This window comes from Pyxicephalus adspersus, chromosome Z (assembly GCF_032062135.1).
Source record: "Pyxicephalus adspersus chromosome Z, UCB_Pads_2.0, whole genome shotgun sequence".
Taxonomy (NCBI): Eukaryota; Metazoa; Chordata; class Amphibia; order Anura; family Pyxicephalidae; genus Pyxicephalus; species Pyxicephalus adspersus.
This window is the reverse complement of record NC_092871.1, coordinates 81,525,810-81,545,237: the sequence shown is the minus strand read 5'-3', so window position 1 is coordinate 81,545,237 and position 19,428 is coordinate 81,525,810. Positions and strand designations below refer to the sequence as shown.

Here is a 19,428-nt window from a genome sequence, read left to right as displayed (position 1 = left end):
GCACATCTTTAGAAGTGGATCACTGCTTTACAACTAAAAAAAGATCAGTTTCCACGAGACTGCAGGCAGCACTAGCCTTGTCCTTTGTCCTCTGCTTGCATTTTTTGGGGACACCTTTCACAGTGTCCTAAATTCTATTTAGGCTAGGTAATCCCAATAACATCCCAAGATTTCACTCCTATGCATACATGATGTGTTTGCAGATGACACCAAAGTATGTAATAGAATTAAGTCCATACAGGATGTCTATAATCTAAAAGCATGTAAAGTTATGCACTTGGGGGCTAACATGCATGCTTCATACTGTCTAGGGGGAATACATTTGGGGGAGTCAGAAATGGAAAAGGATCTGGGGGTTCTGGTAGATCATAGACTTAAGCATTGGTCAGACCACATCTGGAATATGCAGTCCAGTTTTGGGCACCAGTTCACAAAAAGGACATTGTGGAATTGGAGAGAGTGCAGAGAAGGGCCACTAAACTAATAAAAAGGAATGGAGGAGCTCAGCTATGAGGAGAGATTAGCTGAATTGAATCTTTTCTCCCTTGAGAAGAGACCTATAAGGGGGGATATGATCACCCTGTATAAATATATAAACGGTCCGCATAGAGAACTCTCTTCCCAATTATTCACTTTGAGATCATTACAAAGAACAAGAGGGCACTCTTTGCGTCTGGAGGAAAAGAAGTTTAAGCTCCGGATAAGGAAGGGATTCTTTACTGTAAGATCTGTGAAAATGTGGAATAGTCTCCCTCAGGAAGCAGTTTCAGCAACTACTATAGATTGCTTTAGGAAAAAGCTGGATGATTTCTAGAAGCACAGAATATAACTGAGTATTAAGGCTTTAATGTAAAAATACAAATGACCAGTAATCCAGGGAACATCCGATTGCCTCATGGAATCAGGAAGGAATTTTTTTTTCTCAGTTGGAGAAAATTTTACCAGGGTTTTTTTTGCGTTCCTCTGGACCAACTATGTCTTATAGGGTTTTATATCAGAGATATGTTTATTTTCCCAGTGGTTGAACTTGATGGACTTAAATCTTTTTTCAACTTGACCTACTGTGTAACTATGTAACAGGTGCCTGAAACACAATCCATGTAAGGTGTATAATCATGCTGCAAAATTTCACCTGTCCCCAAACAAGCTCCCCCACTCCCACAAACAGGCACCACAGCCATTGTTGTGTGTTTAAAGGAGAACAGCTGAAGGGCTTCCCTCCGAACTGGACAATCAAAATCTGAAACGAGAAAAGCAAAAGGTAGAAGAAATATTTTGATTGACAGTTGTTTAAATGAAACAAAAAAAACATATAGTTAACACAGATATGGTATATGTTTACACTGTACTTGTGCTTTATTAAAAAGCCAATGTGAAAGATGGTGGAGGAAGAGGTTGCTGTACTAGGTTCTTAAAGTGAAGGGCGTTTTCTTGTCTTTTTTTAAAGTTTCAAGATTAAAATTACTTTATGAGGGTTTTAAAAGCAACCTGAGTTATTTGCTCATGGGTCCTTCTGCTTTCACCCCCAAACTTTTCTCTCTTGCAGAACTACAGCCTCTTTTAGAATCCGTACATCCAATACTTTTGGGTGTCCTCAACTGCACCCTGTGGTTACATGCTTGGACTACTTGGCCATAGGTCTGTATGAGTGTAAAGATTGGAGGAACATGCAGCAGGACAGGTGACTATACACTATTTTAAAATCAGCATCACTGTCACTTTAAGGTTATTTGGTGTCTTAAAATGTTTGACTGACACCAATTCTGCTTGTGTGAAAAGCAATTGACCTAAATGTAATACAGTCCCATTACCTAACTTATTCTTCTAAAGCACTGCTGATTCAGATTGCTAGGCTTAGGGGAACTGTAGTGAGATTTGGGGATATAACTGCAGTTTTGCTCACTGTTCTCCTTGCTGGAGAAGAAGCTGTACCCAAGGACCTGCAGTACAAGAATCTCCCTGCTTAATTCATTCTGTAAATTTGTACTTTCTCCTTTTCCAGGAGACCATCCGTGTGACAGCTCTAAGGTGAGGAAGCAAAGCCTTCTTTTTCTATTAAGTCAGCCACCTTCACACAAAGGCTCAGTGCAGAACAAGGCATGGTAAGTCAGAAATGGAAGGAAACCACAGACAATACTGGTGGCTAGTCCTTCATCCATTGCTTGTAGTTTATGGGCACAACTTCCACAATACAGATCTTCTTTGGGTGCTATCTTAGAGGCTCAATTCCAAACCCATATGTGTATAACTTGATGATACATAATAAATTATATATGTATTGGTGATCTACTTTCAAGGCACCGGCACTGGGAACAGTACAAAAAAAAGTTAAATGTACACAAGAGATTCTTACCTGGACTCCAAAAGTGCCCAGAACTATGCTACAGAATATTGGGTTTCCAAAAATACCATCGAAAACATTCCTCTCTCCATGGATTTTGCGTGCATTAATTTCATTAAACAACTGCATCATGACAAAGGTGTTAAATATGATGGTGTAATGTTCAGAAGGAGGGGAGTGCAGTGGAGCATTTCTGCCACTATCAATGTCAAAGAAGATTTCACCTAAAAGGAAAATATGAACAATAGAAAGCTAACAGTATCGTTCCTTGGAATATGCCAAAAAAATGTAAATCACAATGATTCACTCTTTACAATATTTTTTCAGAGAAGGGGAGTATGGTCCTTTAATATGCTTTCCCACCCTTTTTAATAAAGTGGAACCCTTGAAATTACTTTCAAGTCTCATGGAAGCCCTGGCAATAATAAATATATCTATAGGTCATAGAACATTAGTGTGAAGAGTAAGTTAAAAAATAATAATAAAATAATAATTTGGTGTTCGGAGTGGAGAAGGGCCCCTTATATTGGCATTTCACCGTAAAGGACTAAAGGTGGACGGTTCCTTCAGCACAACACTGAACAAATTTTATTATCACTTACCAACAAACAGCAATGTGAAGATGATGACGAGTTGGTAGACTGCATGACCAAGTATATTTTTCATCATGGTGCGAGATATAAGGGGCTTGTTTCTTCCGTAGGGTTTACGTAGAAGCAGGGATTCTGTAGGGGGTTCTGTTGCTAGCGCCAGGGATGCAAAGGTGTCCATAATTAGATTAACCCAAAGCATCTGCACTGCCTTTAGTGGCGAGTCCTAAATATTAAACACATTAAAAATTAAAAAAACATGTTATGGTTTACTGTTGCCTTTTTCTGCAGCCCCTTTAGTGGAGGGGAAACAAAATAAACAGGTATGTAACTATCGCTCACATCATAAATCCTCATATGCCCCCTACAACCCTTCCTAAAAATAACACACTCCTACATGATGGGTCTGAAATTTTAAGCTTTCCTTGAATTGAGAAGATAGGCTTCCCAGGTCCAAAAAATGTGGACACTGGAACATCACATCCATATTGTCAATAGTAGATGAACAATGTTTCCAGTAATGGGTATTATTATTATTATTATTATTATTAAACAGGATTTATATAGCGCCAACATATTACGCAGCGCTGTACATTAAATAGGGATTGCAAATGACAGACTAATACAGACAGTGATACAGGAGGAGAGGACCCTGCCCCGAAGAGCTTACAATCTAGTAGGTGGGGGAATTTCACACACAATAGGATACTACAGCATACAAAGACAATTTAAAAATAGTGTGCGTCTAACCTTGTTTGGAGATGACCTATTTCTTCTAGAGGATGACCACATCCCACACGTACAGAGAATTGCTACAATGGTATCTAAACTGAATGTAGGAGAGGAGCTCACAATCTAATATCCCTACTGTAATCACAGTCTAATGTTAATAGGTCATTTTTTTTTTGAGAAAGTCAAATAAATTACAAGTATGTTTTTTATGTAGGAAGATACCAGAGTGCCTATTGAAAACTCAAATGTTGAGAACATATGAATTCTATGGAAATAATGTTTGAGATTTAAATGGGAAATTTTAGCTATATCTATCTGTCCATCGGCAACAGGTTCTGTATGTCTGTATGTCATGATTTAGAAAAGACAAACTATTGGCATTAATTGTCCAGAATGTCAGAGAACACACTGACCTGAGTGATGCAGGCGCCAGTAAATGCCACAATTACAGCTACCACGTTGACAGTCAGTTGAAACTGAAGGAATTTGGAAATGCTGTCATATACGTTGCGGCCCCACATTACAGCTTTGACAATGCTGGAGAAATTGTCATCTGTTAAAATGATATCTGAAGCTTCTTTGGCAACATCTGTACCTGCCAATCCCTAAAGATCAAAAGGGAAAAAAAAAACATATTACTAAACAATGACTTGTGTTTGGGAATTTGATTAAAAAATGTAACTACTGTATATCATAAGGTAAATATCTAAAATACATTCTGAAATTTATGAATAACCTTGTGTATTTTTTAATACACATGTGAATGTGTCCAGCCTAACCTAAGTATTCTTAGCAATCAGATTGCAGGTAGTTCCTGGGTTACATACAAGATAGGGACTGTAGGTTTGTTCTTAAGTTGAATTTGTATATAAGTAGGAAAAGGTACAATATTTTAATAAATGCAATTAGGACAGATGTTTGTCTCAACATATTATTAGTCAGCATGGTGTCAGTTACTGTATAAAATACTCACTGTGAATAAATCACAAAAAAAGCAAAAAAAAAAAAAACCTTATGGAGCCTAGACATTCATTAACTTCTAGAGCAAGCTGTGCTTTTATATGCAAAGAGAAACAACTGCAGAGTTTGTCTTGGTCATTAAAGAATTACAAGAGGCTGCAGAAAGATCTCTCCCCCCAAAGATCACCCACAACCACAGCTGGGTTTAGCAAAAGATTTCTTCTTCAAGTCATGCAAACCACCCCCCTCCAAGCTTCCATTCTGCACACAGCGAGCAGGGAAACCCTGTTCCTATCCAGAAGTTGTCTGTATGTAGGATGTCCTTAACCCAGGGACTACCTGTATACTGAAAGTGGCCAGATTGTGTTGGCAGACCTTGTGGCATCACACTCTTTTTAATACCACAATCACTGATTTCAGCTTAATGTGTTCAAGCAAGTTCCTTCAAAATTTTTTTTCTCCCCCCTTATTCCTTCTTGTCACTCTCCTAGACATACCAAACGACAAAGCTGGAAAGCTGTTGTCAAAATATGATTACACCGATGATAATGTAATTTTCGTTGCTCTTTTTAAACATGCAAAACATCCAAGAGAAATACACAAATTGTATTACCATTGCAAATCCAACATCTGCTTTTTTGAGCGCGGGGCCATCATTGGTGCCATCTCCTGTCACTGCCACTACTTGACGTTGTTCACCAATTGTGCTGTCAATTATCCCTGAAAGTAAAGAGAAGGTTAGGGCAGCCATTGTACATACAGATGTCTGAGTTTTTGTATTAAAAGGAACCTTTAAGAATATTGGTCATGGGTCATAGCTGGAACTTCCAACCTGTGCTGCAGGAGTCTACTCCTTGATTCTTGGTTTAGGGGCAGATCTCACCTATGCAGCATCAACATTATTTGCTATACTATAAATTATAAAAAGTAACAACAGATGGTGTATTGTAGAAAAGGTAAGTACACCCTTGGCACCATAAGCTGGGATGGCCACCAATTTTGCATTATAGTTCCCTCTGTTATGGTGCAGCTCCTTATTGTGTCATCCATTACTTCTCTGGCTTCCTGCAGAGCTTGCCTTGGGGCATGACAGTAATTATTTTATTTAGGTTGCCCAATCCTGCTCACAGCCGCCATCTTGTGAGTCCTGAGCCTTCTGCCTATTGCTTGCTCCCTGTAACATTACCTTTACACAGTAAGTGAGAAGCCTAGGAGGTGCATCAAGATGACTTAGAAGATGGTGGACTGTGGTGCCCTGTGGGGAAAATAAAATGGAGCAATATGCTCTGCTGTCAGCTCTGCAGGGGAAGGGAGATTTTTGGCACCGCGGCCAATCACTGTGGACCTTCTTGCCTATGAGCTCATAGACATCCACTGGGTATAGTGAAAATCAAAACATTTGTTTCTGGATACCATTCTAGATAAAGCTGTGGACCAAAAGTATAGAAGCTGCCATTTCAGATATGATTTCGAAGTCGGATACCCAGGGGCCATACTGATCCTATTTTTTCACAAGCATGCAGCTAGTGAAGTGTTTGATACCTGTACTTCATACAGGTCAGTGCTTTGCTAGGAAGGAAAGATACCACCCAAACCAGCAACCACTAAAATCATTCTCTTTAACAATTGTAAAAAAGCAGCAATGAGTGACTCATGAAAATCAATTAGAAATTATTTTCTATTAGTCTGACCAGACACACAAATAAAATATATGAATGGAAGCTGCTTTACCGGCTGAAGGATTAGCTTTCCTGACCATCCAGTCCTGAAATTTACACAACATTGGCCATACTATTTAGCCCTGTCTGGCAGGCCATGAGACTAGACATTACTGCAGGTAAAAACACTTACAGACCTCCTTTCTAACCCAACACTATGAATGAACAGTAAAAGGAGAAGCAGAGTGTTAAACATATTTCTTTGTCACTCTGCTTTCTCCTTCTTTTAGCATATTTCTTCAACTGCAGAACAACTAATTGGTTTCATGTGCTGCTTCTGCCACTCCCATCCTGAGTTATGCTAGACAGAGGACTAAGAGGTTGAAACCACGTCCGGTTGGAAAGCCTGGGTGTAAGAGCTGTGGCTGGTTGCCAAAAGCTGACCTTTCTTTCTACAGTACATGTCTAAGCACCCCTCTGGTACCTCAAGTTTCAGATGTGGAGTTTGTGTATATAACTGACCCCATCCCTTAACTCATCCGCAGCAGGGGTAAAACTTTTGCCAGGCTTTCATTGTGGTGTGTAACTTCTAATCAGCTGCATTTTGTGTGCAACCAGACATAATTAAAGTTTAATCACTCCAAGTCCACCTAGACAACCTTGATGAAGTCTTTGTTACCCCCGAAATGAGTTGGCTCCATCTGTCATTTACCTATAGAATACTATTATTGGACTTGTTTGACGGGGCACTTCCATTGTGTTCATCAAGATGATTTGGAAAACTTCAAGGGGTGCTTAAGTGGCATGCAAAATTTTCAAGGATTCTATCCATCATGCACCAACTAACCAGACCTTTCAGGACAATTTTCAGGTTCCAGCATCTAAAACCTGGATTCCCATTGAAATCATAACCTACTTCCCATCCCCGGTGGCATCATTACTCCCACAAGGTACTTTGGGGATCGATAACTGGGGCAGGAAATAAATACTTTTCCCATGGGCGTCACAGAAATAAAACAGACCAAGCTTCTAACCGCAGATGATTAATGCATTAATGGATTCAGGGAAGGTGACGGAAGGTTGCTGAAAGCTTTGCACATGTTTTCAATGCTTTTCAGCCTAGAATCTCCAAGACAAACAAACATGCTTAGGGATGTGGCGATTACACTTATTTGCTGTCATCTAAAAAGGAGAATCTGCAAATGTGGCTGTGTAATATTTTTAAAATTAAACAGCAGGATGAAAATCTTAAAAAAAACATTACAAAAATGAATATGTGTGAATCAAATATGCAATAAACCTGGGTTTCTCAGGGTGGCAGGGGTGTAGAAGGGCAGGTACAGGTGGGAAGGCCTTTTTTCGGGAACGGGCACTTTTATTTTGCTCCACGGGGTCAGGAGAAAAACTCATGGGGGGGGGGGGGGTGCGCACTAGCCAGAGCCGTGGTCCAAGTCTTCCGTATGGAATTGCAGGCTCAGGACAATGGGCGGGTTGTCTCTCTCAACACAACCCACTCTCCCATCGCAGGGTCAGACTTGCAATGGGAGTGGGTGGGTTCTGGTATAATGATCTCACTCTGGGTAAAGTCACTTCCCCTTTGAGTGACACATAGGCAGGGGTGTAGTGGGGCGGGAACGTTTTTTATAACAATGATGCACATGCGCGCTCACCATTAATAGTCCTGTGCCCCCTCTTGTTTTTTTTATGACTACACTCCTGCTCTCAGGTCATTTAAGGTGACACCAATAACCTTTTTGGCTATCTGTAAGGGTGACATTCTTCCCAATGTAAGAGGACCACCACACTAATATACTGTGAGCTGTGGATATAATAATAATAATAGACGGGGTTCCCTAAGACCTAAATGAAATTTCAAGGGTTACCCTATGTTAAAAATGTCGAGAGGGTCTACTTGTAAAATAGAGAATTTGGCATTCAGCAAACAATCTCTGTAGTAAAACAATCACTGCCACTTAAAACACTTAAATATCAGGGATTCAGAGAATGTTTGCTTAATGTCAGAATAACTGCTTTATAAGTAGCCCCCTATATGTTTCTTTAAGGATGAAGACCAGAAAAATGAATTATTGTCCTAATACAACATTTGTGGCTATTGCATAAAATAATTAAATAGAAGTTCTTGTGCCTGGAGTTTAGTTTCATCTGCATGTGTGTTTTGAGAAATTTATTTTTCTGGATACAGTGCACTTGCAGTATTTACTTAAGGCCTATAGGTGTCACTGTTACCCAAACACTTACACAAGAAGAGTTCAGGAATAAAGTGTAAGTTTGTCATTTTATCAGGAAGGTTATGGTGAGTTCAATGTACATTGACCACAAATAATAAATAACCTATATCTTTACCTTTTACAAGAGTGTGTTTATCAGTCGGTGAAGACCGGGCAAGGACACGCAACTTCGGCCAGATTTTATCTAGGCGTTCTTGTTCTATCTAAGAAAAGCAAACCACGTTTAAACAGCATAAAAAATAATGACTGCAAAGAAGTTTTACTGGATCTGTAAAGCCAAATCCAAGGTAGACAAACAATTTTTACAGAAAATAAAATTACATTTTGAACAACAAAAACTCAATCATTTAACTTTACTAAGCCTGTAGATCAGGCTTAGTAAAGGACATATTGGACCTCTGCAGAGAGACCCCCTGCTTCCACACACAGAGAGAAAGGGTCTTTTTCTGCAGCATACCTATGGCAGCCACCTTGAAGGGCTCCGCACCTCCACACTATTCTAGATGCAGTGAAGTTGCCAATAGCCAAAATTTTACATGAGGGAGTGTGGAGGGAATTCTTTTTAAGTTTTTGTGGAGGCTAAAATAGGGAAGGTTTAGGCAAGAGGGGGGGGGGGGGGTGTTGTCTACAATGTTAGAGCAGAAGACAAACCTCTCCTTTCTCATTTCTGATTCGTCGGTTGAATTCCTTTCCTTCCAAGCACAGGAAGTCCTCCCCTGGTTGGATGATGCCACATTTGGCCGCAATGGCTCGTGCCGTGTTGATGTTATCTCCTGTGACCATGCGGACTGTGATCCCTGCACGCTGGCATTTCCGAATAGCTTCCGGCACCTGAGGAATAAAGTTGAGTTAACAATCTGTAGATTGGAGTAGACTTTAACTCCAGACATATAAAGCACATTATTATCAGGATAATGATTTGTTTAAAAGTAATGTACCCAATTTTCAGGATAATATGCCCTCCGTGTTGAGAAAAAGAGGTAGCAGTGCCAGTCAATAGGAATCTACTGCACTGCATAGTGCTGCCTATCCAACCGAGGTGTAGAGAACAAAATGAAGGGCTATATTTTCCCAATGGACATTGTCTACTTACTAAGAGGTAAAATTTACTTTCACTCCTATCGGTAATCACATTTGTGGAATTACATTCTATAAATTTTAATGCAAAACCTTCATTGGTTTTTGAAATATCAATGGTTCTGACTTCTCAAACAACCCACCTCCGGCCTGACAGGGTCTTCTATTCCCACCACACCAATACAAGTCAAGTCCCCCACTATCTCATTCTCATTTTCCCAGTCCGGTTCGGGTTCTCCTTGGAAGTCTCGGTAAGCAATACAGATTGTACGCAGCCCATCACAGGCCATTGGCTCAATGACCTTCTTCACCATCTCATCACGATCTCGGGGTCTAAATGTGTGGAGATCACCAGCAGCGTTTAGGACGTTTGAACACCTGGTAGAAGACAAAAAAGTAGAAGTTGGCATCAGCATTTCAAAACCGTAAAACCATATGCCCAACTATAAGATGGATACGTTATTGCTGATCTGCTAGAACTACCTATTGATTGGTAAGGCTGATGTAAAACTTAGATATGGCGGAATTTATAATTTTGGGTCTGAGGAACTCATTACGTGTAGTGTTTTTGCACTGAAACCAAATGGGAAACATGGCTAGAAGACCTACATGAAAGTTGGAATGTAATATCTTCCCCCCAGCAAAGTACAGGTGGTGACTAATGATGGGGAGACATCTGTTGTGGACAACAAATAATATGAGCAAGCCAGAAGCAAAACCAAAATTAGCAAGGTGTACAAGAGATTATGAGAATGATGCTAATAAATATTTCACATGGGTTATGGATCAGGCATGATCTGGTTATCAGGTCAGGGGATATTCATCACAAAAATGCAGTTATTCATGTATAAATAAGGTAATTTGTTTATCTCTTCATCTTATCCTAAAAGTAGAGGTCATCTCATTGGCCTTTCCTAATAAATAGACCCCAGTTTAATTTATTTGCACGGCCAGCCAAGAGCGGCTGTTGGGTTTGTATTGCTGTCTGGGGCTTCATTAGAGAGATTTGCTGTCACCTACTGTTCTAGTGACAACCCTTTTCACCAGATAGTAAATGAAGGGAAATCTCCAACAGCAACACTAATTTCTTAATTAGGATGAGCAGTTTTAAAAATTCTACAATAAATTAAATGAAGATCCCAAAAACACAACTGATACTTCGACAATCGAAAGGCTATTTTTCAGGACTATAAAAAGTAAATATTCCGGGAGTATTTCTTAGGTAATATTACCTTTTCCTTATTTTCCATGTGCAATAGCAAATTATTTTCTGAATTTAGGGCCACTTTAAATCTGAATTCCAGGATCTGCCTAGCGGGGTCTGGGGAAGGGGGGGGGGGGGGGGGGTGCACCGGCCAGAGCCGCAGACAATGTCTTTCGTGCAGATCACAGGTTTCAGGTGGTGGGCAGATTGTGTCTAAGGACTCAGGCTCAGACCTGCAACAGGGGAGTGCGAGGGTTCTGGCATCATGACATCACTCGGGGAAGTTTTTTCCCCTTTTAGTGACACATGGCTCCCCCCGCATGCGCGGTCTGGAGTACGTAGACTTAGTGGTCTGTGAGCTGCAAAAAGTTGGGGACCACTGAATTAGAGTACACAGCAAGGGTTTGTTTTTAATTAAAGGTGGAGGGGAGGAAAACAGTTGACTTGATTTATCTCACCTCAAGCAGCCAGCATGGTTCCTCCAGGTTGTGGGCAGGCTCTTGGTGTCCACCACTGACAAAGTTGGCCCAGCACTGTAGGGCATGATTTCTTAACATAGGGAACCCCTCCAAATAACTTTCAGGTCTTCACAGAACCACTGCCAATTTTTTACTCATATTAACAGGTCATCAGTATTTTAGAGTGGTGGTCTTACATTGCCTCTTACATTGGTGGCCACTAAGAAGAATATTACCCTAACAACCAAAAAGATCATTGGTAGCAGTTATTCTGACCTGAGAGGCAAAAATTGCTCAAGGAATGCCTAGCAGTCTTTGGAAAAACTTTAAGGTTCTAAAGAATCCTGAAAAACAAACACTGTCCCAGTGTGGATAAGTCTGCAGGAGCGCCAGAATAAAGTAGGCAAACAGATGCAGTTTGGGAGTACCCCCTTTACAAAGGATTTTTTTGGCAGACTCTGAAATTAGGGCCAGTACCAATGGGAAGACTTTCACTTCTGATCCAATTTCCATTCCGCTAAAAGGATTGGTTCTGGGCGTTTGGAAGAAAGCTAGGCCACCTAATATGAAATTATGGCCAGCTGACCAATGCTCTAATTAATTATTATTTTTTTTAAGTTTAAGGATATTAAACATAGGAAGAAGATGAAGGCAAGGAAACCTGATGTGAAAAAGTAGGGTTGAAGTAGAGTTGTGACCTTAACGGATGCCATTCACCAGACTGTCAGCTGAGAGTAATTTCAACCAATTCGACAGAAAAGTGCTATTTTTGGACAATAAATGAAAATGTCATAGCTTGCATCAGAACATTTGATAGATACGTTCTTTAAAAAATATTTTTCATTTTTCTTGTAGTACAAATGGAAAATGCAATTCTAAATTAGAAGATACTTAACAAGAATCAATTTATTTAATGTAAAAAAAAATGTAACCACCAGTTCTTTTATCAGAACATGTTCCCTGGCTTATCATCGGCATCTGCTGTGCAGTATCACAATCTAATCCTGGCTATGGTAAGGCTTTTTATTGACTGATCTGCCTAAGATCACAAATCTTCTTTCTTTAATACAGATCATTGCTGACATTATTGAGTTTGTTTTTTGATTTAACAACAATAAACGCTTTGAGCCTCCCCACTGTCTTTAATTAAGCTTTGTCCGTGGTTTTCAGGACTAGGAAATAAAACCATCCGGGTGTATAAGAGTGCATTATAAGAAATAGAACTTTCTTATACAGAACGGATGTGAGTAACATATGGTATGTGCCCATGACTGCGTTAATCCACTGGCAGCTCTTTGATTTCCAACTGTCCAATCTGGGAAGCTGAGGGAACTTTAATTTTCTGTGCCAGATCCTACAAGTATATTATATTGTTCTTCAGTTGCAAAGCTCCTACGATATCAAGCTTATTATATAAATTGCCACTCTGTGTATGCTAATTCTTGAGAAGATAGAAGAATGATGGTAATAGACACAATAGTCCATAAAGTGGACCTTCAGGTGCCCCTTTTTGATTTTGTTTTTTTCCCTTCATGTTTAAATTGTTTATTTAGGACACAGCCAAGATAAAATTAAACAATATTACCATGTAATGGAAAATTTTGAAACATCTAAATGGTTTTGCAATGTCTTACTGAAGATGCTTCACTTTCTGGGTCTTACTGATTTTGGGGGGACCAGATGGGGGATTGAAAGTTGGTTCCATAGAAGACAGCAGTGATCTCAGTGAACCTTAGGGTTCTTCCAGGTCAGGTAGCTGACACCAATTATCTTTTTGGCTATCTATAAAGATGGCATTCTTTCCACTGACCACCAATGTAAGAAATATTCTTTCCACTGACCACAATATTTTAAGGGTTCACCTGTGTTAAAAAGGTTGAGAAAGGCTGGGATAGAACAAAAACCCCCAGTTGCATTTAAAAAATTGTCATCTTGGTTGATTTATACCTTTTTATAAGATAATGAAAGAATAAGGAGGTAGCTAGTGCATGGTCATCCACAAGGTCTACAAAGGTGAGTCGGAGAATGAAGACTTAAACCTCTGTCCGATATTGGCAACTTTGGGGCACAACCAAAACCTTTTTTTTAATATTTAGGTAAAGATCTATGAATATACCAAGTATGTTTAAATTCACTTTTGGTATCATTTTGAGCTGGCAAGCAGTATACTATTAGCAAAATGCCATTACTTTTGTGGGCACCTACAATGGCCAGAAACCAACTGTAAAATCAGAATTTACTTATTTTAGAAAATTGATCTTAACAAACTAAACATGGCAAATGGCATATTGTTTTCACATTCTCACATGATTCCTTTAGACAAATTGATTTCCCACTTGCCGTTTAATGACTCACTTTTTCAGCATGATCTCTGAAGCTCCTTTGCTGTATAGCCGGTATCCTCCGTTGGGCAGGCGAACAATGGTGCTCATGGATTTACGGACAGAGTTGAACGTGTAGACTTTGTAGAGCGTCTCCTCAGGAATCTGGTCTCGCACCAGCTGGTAGTCCCGTTGTAAATCCAGAACAAAGCCAAGCAGGGCGCACTCAGTTTTATTGCCTACTTGCTGGGGAAGCGCTCCTTCTTTTTCTGGAGGCTTGAAAAGTCAATCAAAAATAAACAATTATCTATAACTAAATTATTGTCAAGGAAAAGAGCCTTTTGTATATCACCCCATTGTGAACATTTGTTGGCCTACCACCAAACAAACCCCAAAAACTTGAACTACACAACATGTATGTCCTATATCTCTCAACCACCGCTTCTTCTCCCCCTGTATTTGAAGAAAGTTCCTAGCTGTCAAAAAGACAGCTAATATTAGTTAGGAAGTAAATATAAACATCTTTGCACTTTTGCTTTGGAGCACTCTTTCTATATTTTTTATATGTGGACCTTGCCATCACCAGGGTGCACTTTTTTGGCCAATTTCTATCTATAAAGTGCACAGTCATGAACTAGCATGGGTAAAAGTTTGATAAATCTTGGGTGAAAACTGTCTCCTTAGCACCTTCAGAGATAACTATAAGTGTCCATACTAATGCACATTGAAGGCATAGTCCACCATTGTGGAAGCCACATAAAGGCAGCAGATGTAGACAGGAATGGCCTGAAAGAAGCTACATGAGATCAGAACTGAGATGGGGAAAGGGATGAACATAATGATAAACAGCGCAGTACAGTTAGGGTATATACCTACCACAATCAGTAATTTTTGACTTACTAGTATCTTAGTAGTGTAGGCACAATTAATGGCGATGGCATTAACAAGCAGGTCCAAGGTTTTGGAATTTAGGCTGCTGGGGTCTGGCTTCTCTTTATAATGGACATCTCCAATGTAAGACTGTACAACGGTCATCCGGTTGGTTGTCAGGGTACCGGTTTTGTCAGAGCAAATAGCAGTGGCATTGCCCATTGTCTCACAAGCATCCAAGTGCCGTACAAGGTTGTTGTCCTTCATCATTTTCTGTGAAATGAACATAGATGTAAAATATCTGAAAACTCAATTGATTCCATTGGTTAAGCTATTAGATAAAATAGTACAAATATGTAGTTGTCAATAATATTCCAGAAAGAGGTTTTTACTGCACAGTTGGCATCAAATACAGAGGCTGTTTCTTCATAAATGGGCTGGAATTCTTGGTGTATATTGACTTACATTTAATTCTATATCAGCGTTTCTCATTTAGGGTTTGGTGGATCCCTAAGGTTCCTCCAGAGGTTGCTAGGGGTTCCTTGAGCGATGAGTAATTTGCACTCCTCAGGTCAATTTAGGAGACACCAATTATCTATTTGGCTATCTGTAAGTTTGACATTCTTCCTTCTAGCCAGCATTGTAGGAGGCATCTTGCCGACTTACCACATCTCCAATGTACTGTTATCTATAGATATAGTAATTAAAGAAAGGGTTCCCTGAAGCCTTGAAAGTTTTTTCAAGGGTTCTCCTATGTTGGAAAGATCGGCAAAGCTTGTCTATATTTACACATGCACATTTGCAGCTTCATGCACTCCCCCGGGGTTAGGCTATATACAGACTCTAGGTGAAAGTCTTTATGAATGAACTAATTCCAAGGAAAATGCATTTTGAATGATATCACAATCTATGATTCCCAAACAAATGGCAAGGGTATGCTTGGTCATTTGGCATGGGCGCTCTATAAACTACAGATGTGATTGTAAGGACAGGGTGGATATGCCAACTGATTATCAATGCTTATGACCACTGGGAATTATCTTTTTATGCCATTGAACAAATTTTAATAAACTAAAGTCTTACAGTAGGTTGAGAATCGTTTGTTTGAAGGACGTTTATATAGCTTCTGTATGGGCCTTTAGTCTTTGTAACCCCAGTTGAACAGTGGATTATATTTTGATGGCTTCAGTATTTCTTACATTCACAATGTTTCTCTTTTTAAAAATGTACTATGTACAAGATAAATACCAATTGATCCTGCCAGTGGTGACATAAGTGGTGGGGCTAAAGAGAAAAGTACACTTCTCAGGCCCAAAAGAAGGGAAGGATGGGCGAAGAAGTTCACATACAGAAGTTCCTAGGCATACTTTTTGTAGCCTCATTAGATGTTTCAAAGTCATATCTGCTCATTACTGGATTACACTAATCGTTTTCTTGGGGGTGAGATCTAGTTACAGAAGAGCTTATCCATAGAGAAATTGTGTAATGGATGAAAAAGTGGGCCGCTGCACAATACTTTAACACACAATACTGTGAATACCTGGCACATCTCACACTATTTTGGCCTAAGTCTACATTTGCTTTAAAGCAAGTGTCAATGGGATTTAGTTACCCCAGACATGTCAATGGAAATGTAAAAGCTTCCAAAACAAGCCAACTACAGGTCATTTGCACCTGCAAGATATTCTGAGTAATTCCAGAAGCATTTCAAACTTACGGCAAAGGCACAATGCATTTTTCTGTGCAAGCTCTTTGATACAGGCCCTCGAATATGTTAGTATTTACAGGAGAAGTTTAGCTATTTGTGCTACCCGCTATGTGGTGTAACGATGGCATAATGGTGCTTCACGTTTAGGTCATTTAAAGCAGTGTTTCCCAAATCAGGGTTCCTTTAGCAGTTGCTGGGGGTTCTTTGAGCAATGGCCAATTTGTACCTCTCAGGTCAGGTTTAGCAATCTGTAAACTTGGCAGCCTTCCCACTGGTCAGCAGTGTAAAAGAAATTCTTCCCACTGACCACTATGCTAATGTACTGTGAGTTGCACATATAGTAATAATAGTAGAAGTTGCTCGAGGACTTTAAAGTTATCTCAATAGGTTCCCCCGTGTTAAAAGGTTGTGAAAAAATGATTTAAAGTTTGCTTTACACCATGTAATATTTTAGCTTTAGGTGTTTTATGTTTAAAAAAAAGGCTGTTTAGGAGGGTTGCAATTATGGAGATTTCCAGAGCCATTGCTACTTACCTTGACTGAATAAGCTAGAGAGATGGTAACGGCTAAAGGCAAGCCCTCTGGCACAGCCACCACTAGGACAGTAACTCCAATGATGAAGAATTTGACAAAGTACTGCACGTAGACAGGGGTACACTCCGCTAGCCACTCCTTGCCCTCCACCACAAAGGTTTGAATCACAAAGTAGAGCACCAAGATGATAACTGTAATTGCCGACATCACCAGACCTGGTGGGGGGAAGGGTATGGGGCATTAAGGGGAATGGGAAAAAGGACAAGAGCATAGGAGAAGAAGGGTGTCAGAAAGGACAAACTAGGTTAATAAGGGACAAAGAGGCAGAATATGGCAGCAGCACACTGATTCCTGTTGCAAGTTTTACTTTAGAGAAAGTTATCCAAGGCTTAGCAGCTAAAGCTGCCCATCTAATAGCATGACTTCATGAATTTACAACAATGTAGCTGTTTGAGCCTTTCCACCCTAAAAAAATTTAAGACAATTTACATGTTTTAGGTAAAGACTGATATATTATGATGAGAATACTAAACACTGCTTAATCATGAACAGTAGAATGCTGAATAAAAATGTCTATACTGCTACAATTTATCATGGAAATGCAAAAGTAGATGGTTCAATTCATCAGTGATGAGCCAGTAGCTCAAAGTGTACCTGAACTCTCTATTTTTAAAGGTAGAAGTGTATTCTCATGTGTTGCATGATTTTCTAAAAACCTATAGAAGCTCCCTTCCCCAGATATTTCCAATTCCTGCTCGTAGACAAACATCAAGAGGTACAAAGTAGGACGATCTTAAGAATGGGTATAGTGCCAATTTAAATTCTGTAGGTTGTAATTTTATATTGTCATATTTTTTTGAGGGTGTCAAAGACTATATGGTTTGTCATTGGGGCCATCACATATAGGGTACGATTTAATAAAGCTCTCCAAGACTGGAGAAAATAGACTATAATGAGCGATCCAGCCAACCTGGAATGGATTGGGTCCAGGTTTGAAAAAATTTGCCAATAGAAAAGAGTTTTAAGAAATCCCACTTTTGCTGGATCACCCAGGTTCTCCCATGATAGACTTTAATAAATTAGGCCCATAATCTATAGACCTCTTCAAGGACCAGCTCAATCTTAAAGTGAACCTGTACCCACCAAATTTTCCATATTTTGACATTCTAAACAAGCACCAATAGCTTTTAAAAAAAAAACCCTCTTTCACTTTTTTATTTTTGTATCTACAGGCATGGGGGAGAAATACATTTTTGTGCTAGTAAGGATTGGAGATTTTGGAAGCCATAAATCACTGCTCCATCCCTCAATTCCATCTCTGCACTCTTACAATGTATGGAGAGCCCTGAATCCAGGTAGATTACATTAGAATCCAAGGTTTAAAGGCACTCAATATGTCTCCGATTTTTCCTTTCAATGCATTTAAATGATGTATTTACCATAATATACAGTCTTTAAACAAACTTATGTTTAATATATAGAATGTAAAAATTGCAACAGAGAATCTACATTAGCTTGAGAATGAAAAAGCATTCTTGTTAGACCTACAGGGAAAATAATTGAGTTTTGCTCTAGAAAAAAAAAAATCTACAGTAACTGTTCTGGTCAGTCTGTTTCCAGGATCTGAGGTAAACATGTAGATGCCACAGAGTTGTTTATTTCGGGATCAGAAAGATTTTAGAATAAAGACAAATGTAAAAGTTAATAAATTTCACAGACTACTTCTATGTTATCTACGCTATCCCTCCAAGGTGAAATTGTGTGGACGCTATCCCTCCAAGGTGGAATTGTGTGGACGCCATCCCTCCAAGGTGAAATTGTGTGGACGCTATCCCTCCAAGGTGAAATTGTGTGGACGCTATCCCTCCAAGGTGAAATTGTGTGGACGCTATCCCTCCAAGGTGAAATTGTGTGGACGCTATCCCTCCAAGGTGAAATTGTGTGGACGCTATCCCTCCAAAGTGAAATTGTGTGGACACTATCCTTCATACGGTGTCTTGTGTGAAACCTGTCCCTCAAAGATGGCCTTGTGTAGATACTATCCTTCAAATGGTTCCTTTTATGTAACCTATCCTTTAAAGTGGCCTTCTGTGGAGCATATTGTTCAAAGGGTGCCTTGTGAGGAGCCTAACCCTCCAAGGGTGCCTTGTGTGGATCTATTCCCTCATAGGATGGCTCTATCTAAAGTCTGTTCTTAGGATGCCTTGTGAATCCTGTCCCTCAAAGATGGCCTTTAATAGATCCTATATCCCAAAGGGTTCCTTTTATGAGTTCTATCCCTCAAAGGATTTTTTAAATAAAGCCTTTCTCTTAAAGGTGGCCTTCTCTGGAGCCTATTCATCAAAGGGTGCCTTGTGAGGAGCCTATCCCTTCAAGGGTGCTTTGTGTGGATCCTGAGCCTCATAGGTTGTGTTGTGTGAAGCAAATGTTTCAAAGAGTGCATTTTATGGAGCTTTTACATCAAAGAGGGCATTGTGTGTTGCCTATTCTTTAATTGGGGCCTTGTGTGGAGCCTATTTCGTTCCAGAATATGTAAGTTCATCTTTGTTAATTTTGTTAACTTTGTTAATTATTCTTGAGAGCGGAGAATAGGTAAAACTTTTGGTTTTTGTCATCTGTAGTGCAATTGGAAAAAAAGAGGATAATAGAGGAAATCCCCTTTACCATGCTGATGATAGCCATTCTCTATAAACAATTATCACCATAAATATACCAACTGTCCCCAA

At 39.6% G+C, this 19,428-nt stretch overlaps 1 protein-coding gene across 8 annotated transcripts in view; it reads right to left on the bottom strand.

Annotated features, from left to right (window-relative positions):
• The window catches only part of ATP2B3 (ATPase plasma membrane Ca2+ transporting 3), a 171,841-nt gene that overhangs the window by 15,930 nt on the left and 136,483 nt on the right, over positions 1-19,428 (bottom strand). For all 8 annotated transcript variants that reach the window (XM_072431702.1, XM_072431701.1, XM_072431703.1 and 5 more), the window contains 11 exons: positions 16,703-16,917; positions 14,491-14,733; positions 13,625-13,866; positions 9,751-9,985; positions 9,182-9,361; positions 8,646-8,733; positions 5,237-5,343; positions 4,077-4,268; positions 2,944-3,157; positions 2,354-2,565; positions 1,133-1,240 (listed from right to left, as the gene is read on the bottom strand). In XM_072431702.1, coding sequence (XP_072287803.1) covers positions 1,133-1,240; positions 2,354-2,565; positions 2,944-3,157; positions 4,077-4,268; positions 5,237-5,343; positions 8,646-8,733; positions 9,182-9,361; positions 9,751-9,985; positions 13,625-13,866; positions 14,491-14,733; positions 16,703-16,917 — 2,036 coding nt within the window. The remainder of the gene's footprint in view (positions 1-1,132; positions 1,241-2,353; positions 2,566-2,943; positions 3,158-4,076; positions 4,269-5,236; positions 5,344-8,645; positions 8,734-9,181; positions 9,362-9,750; positions 9,986-13,624; positions 13,867-14,490; positions 14,734-16,702; positions 16,918-19,428) is intronic.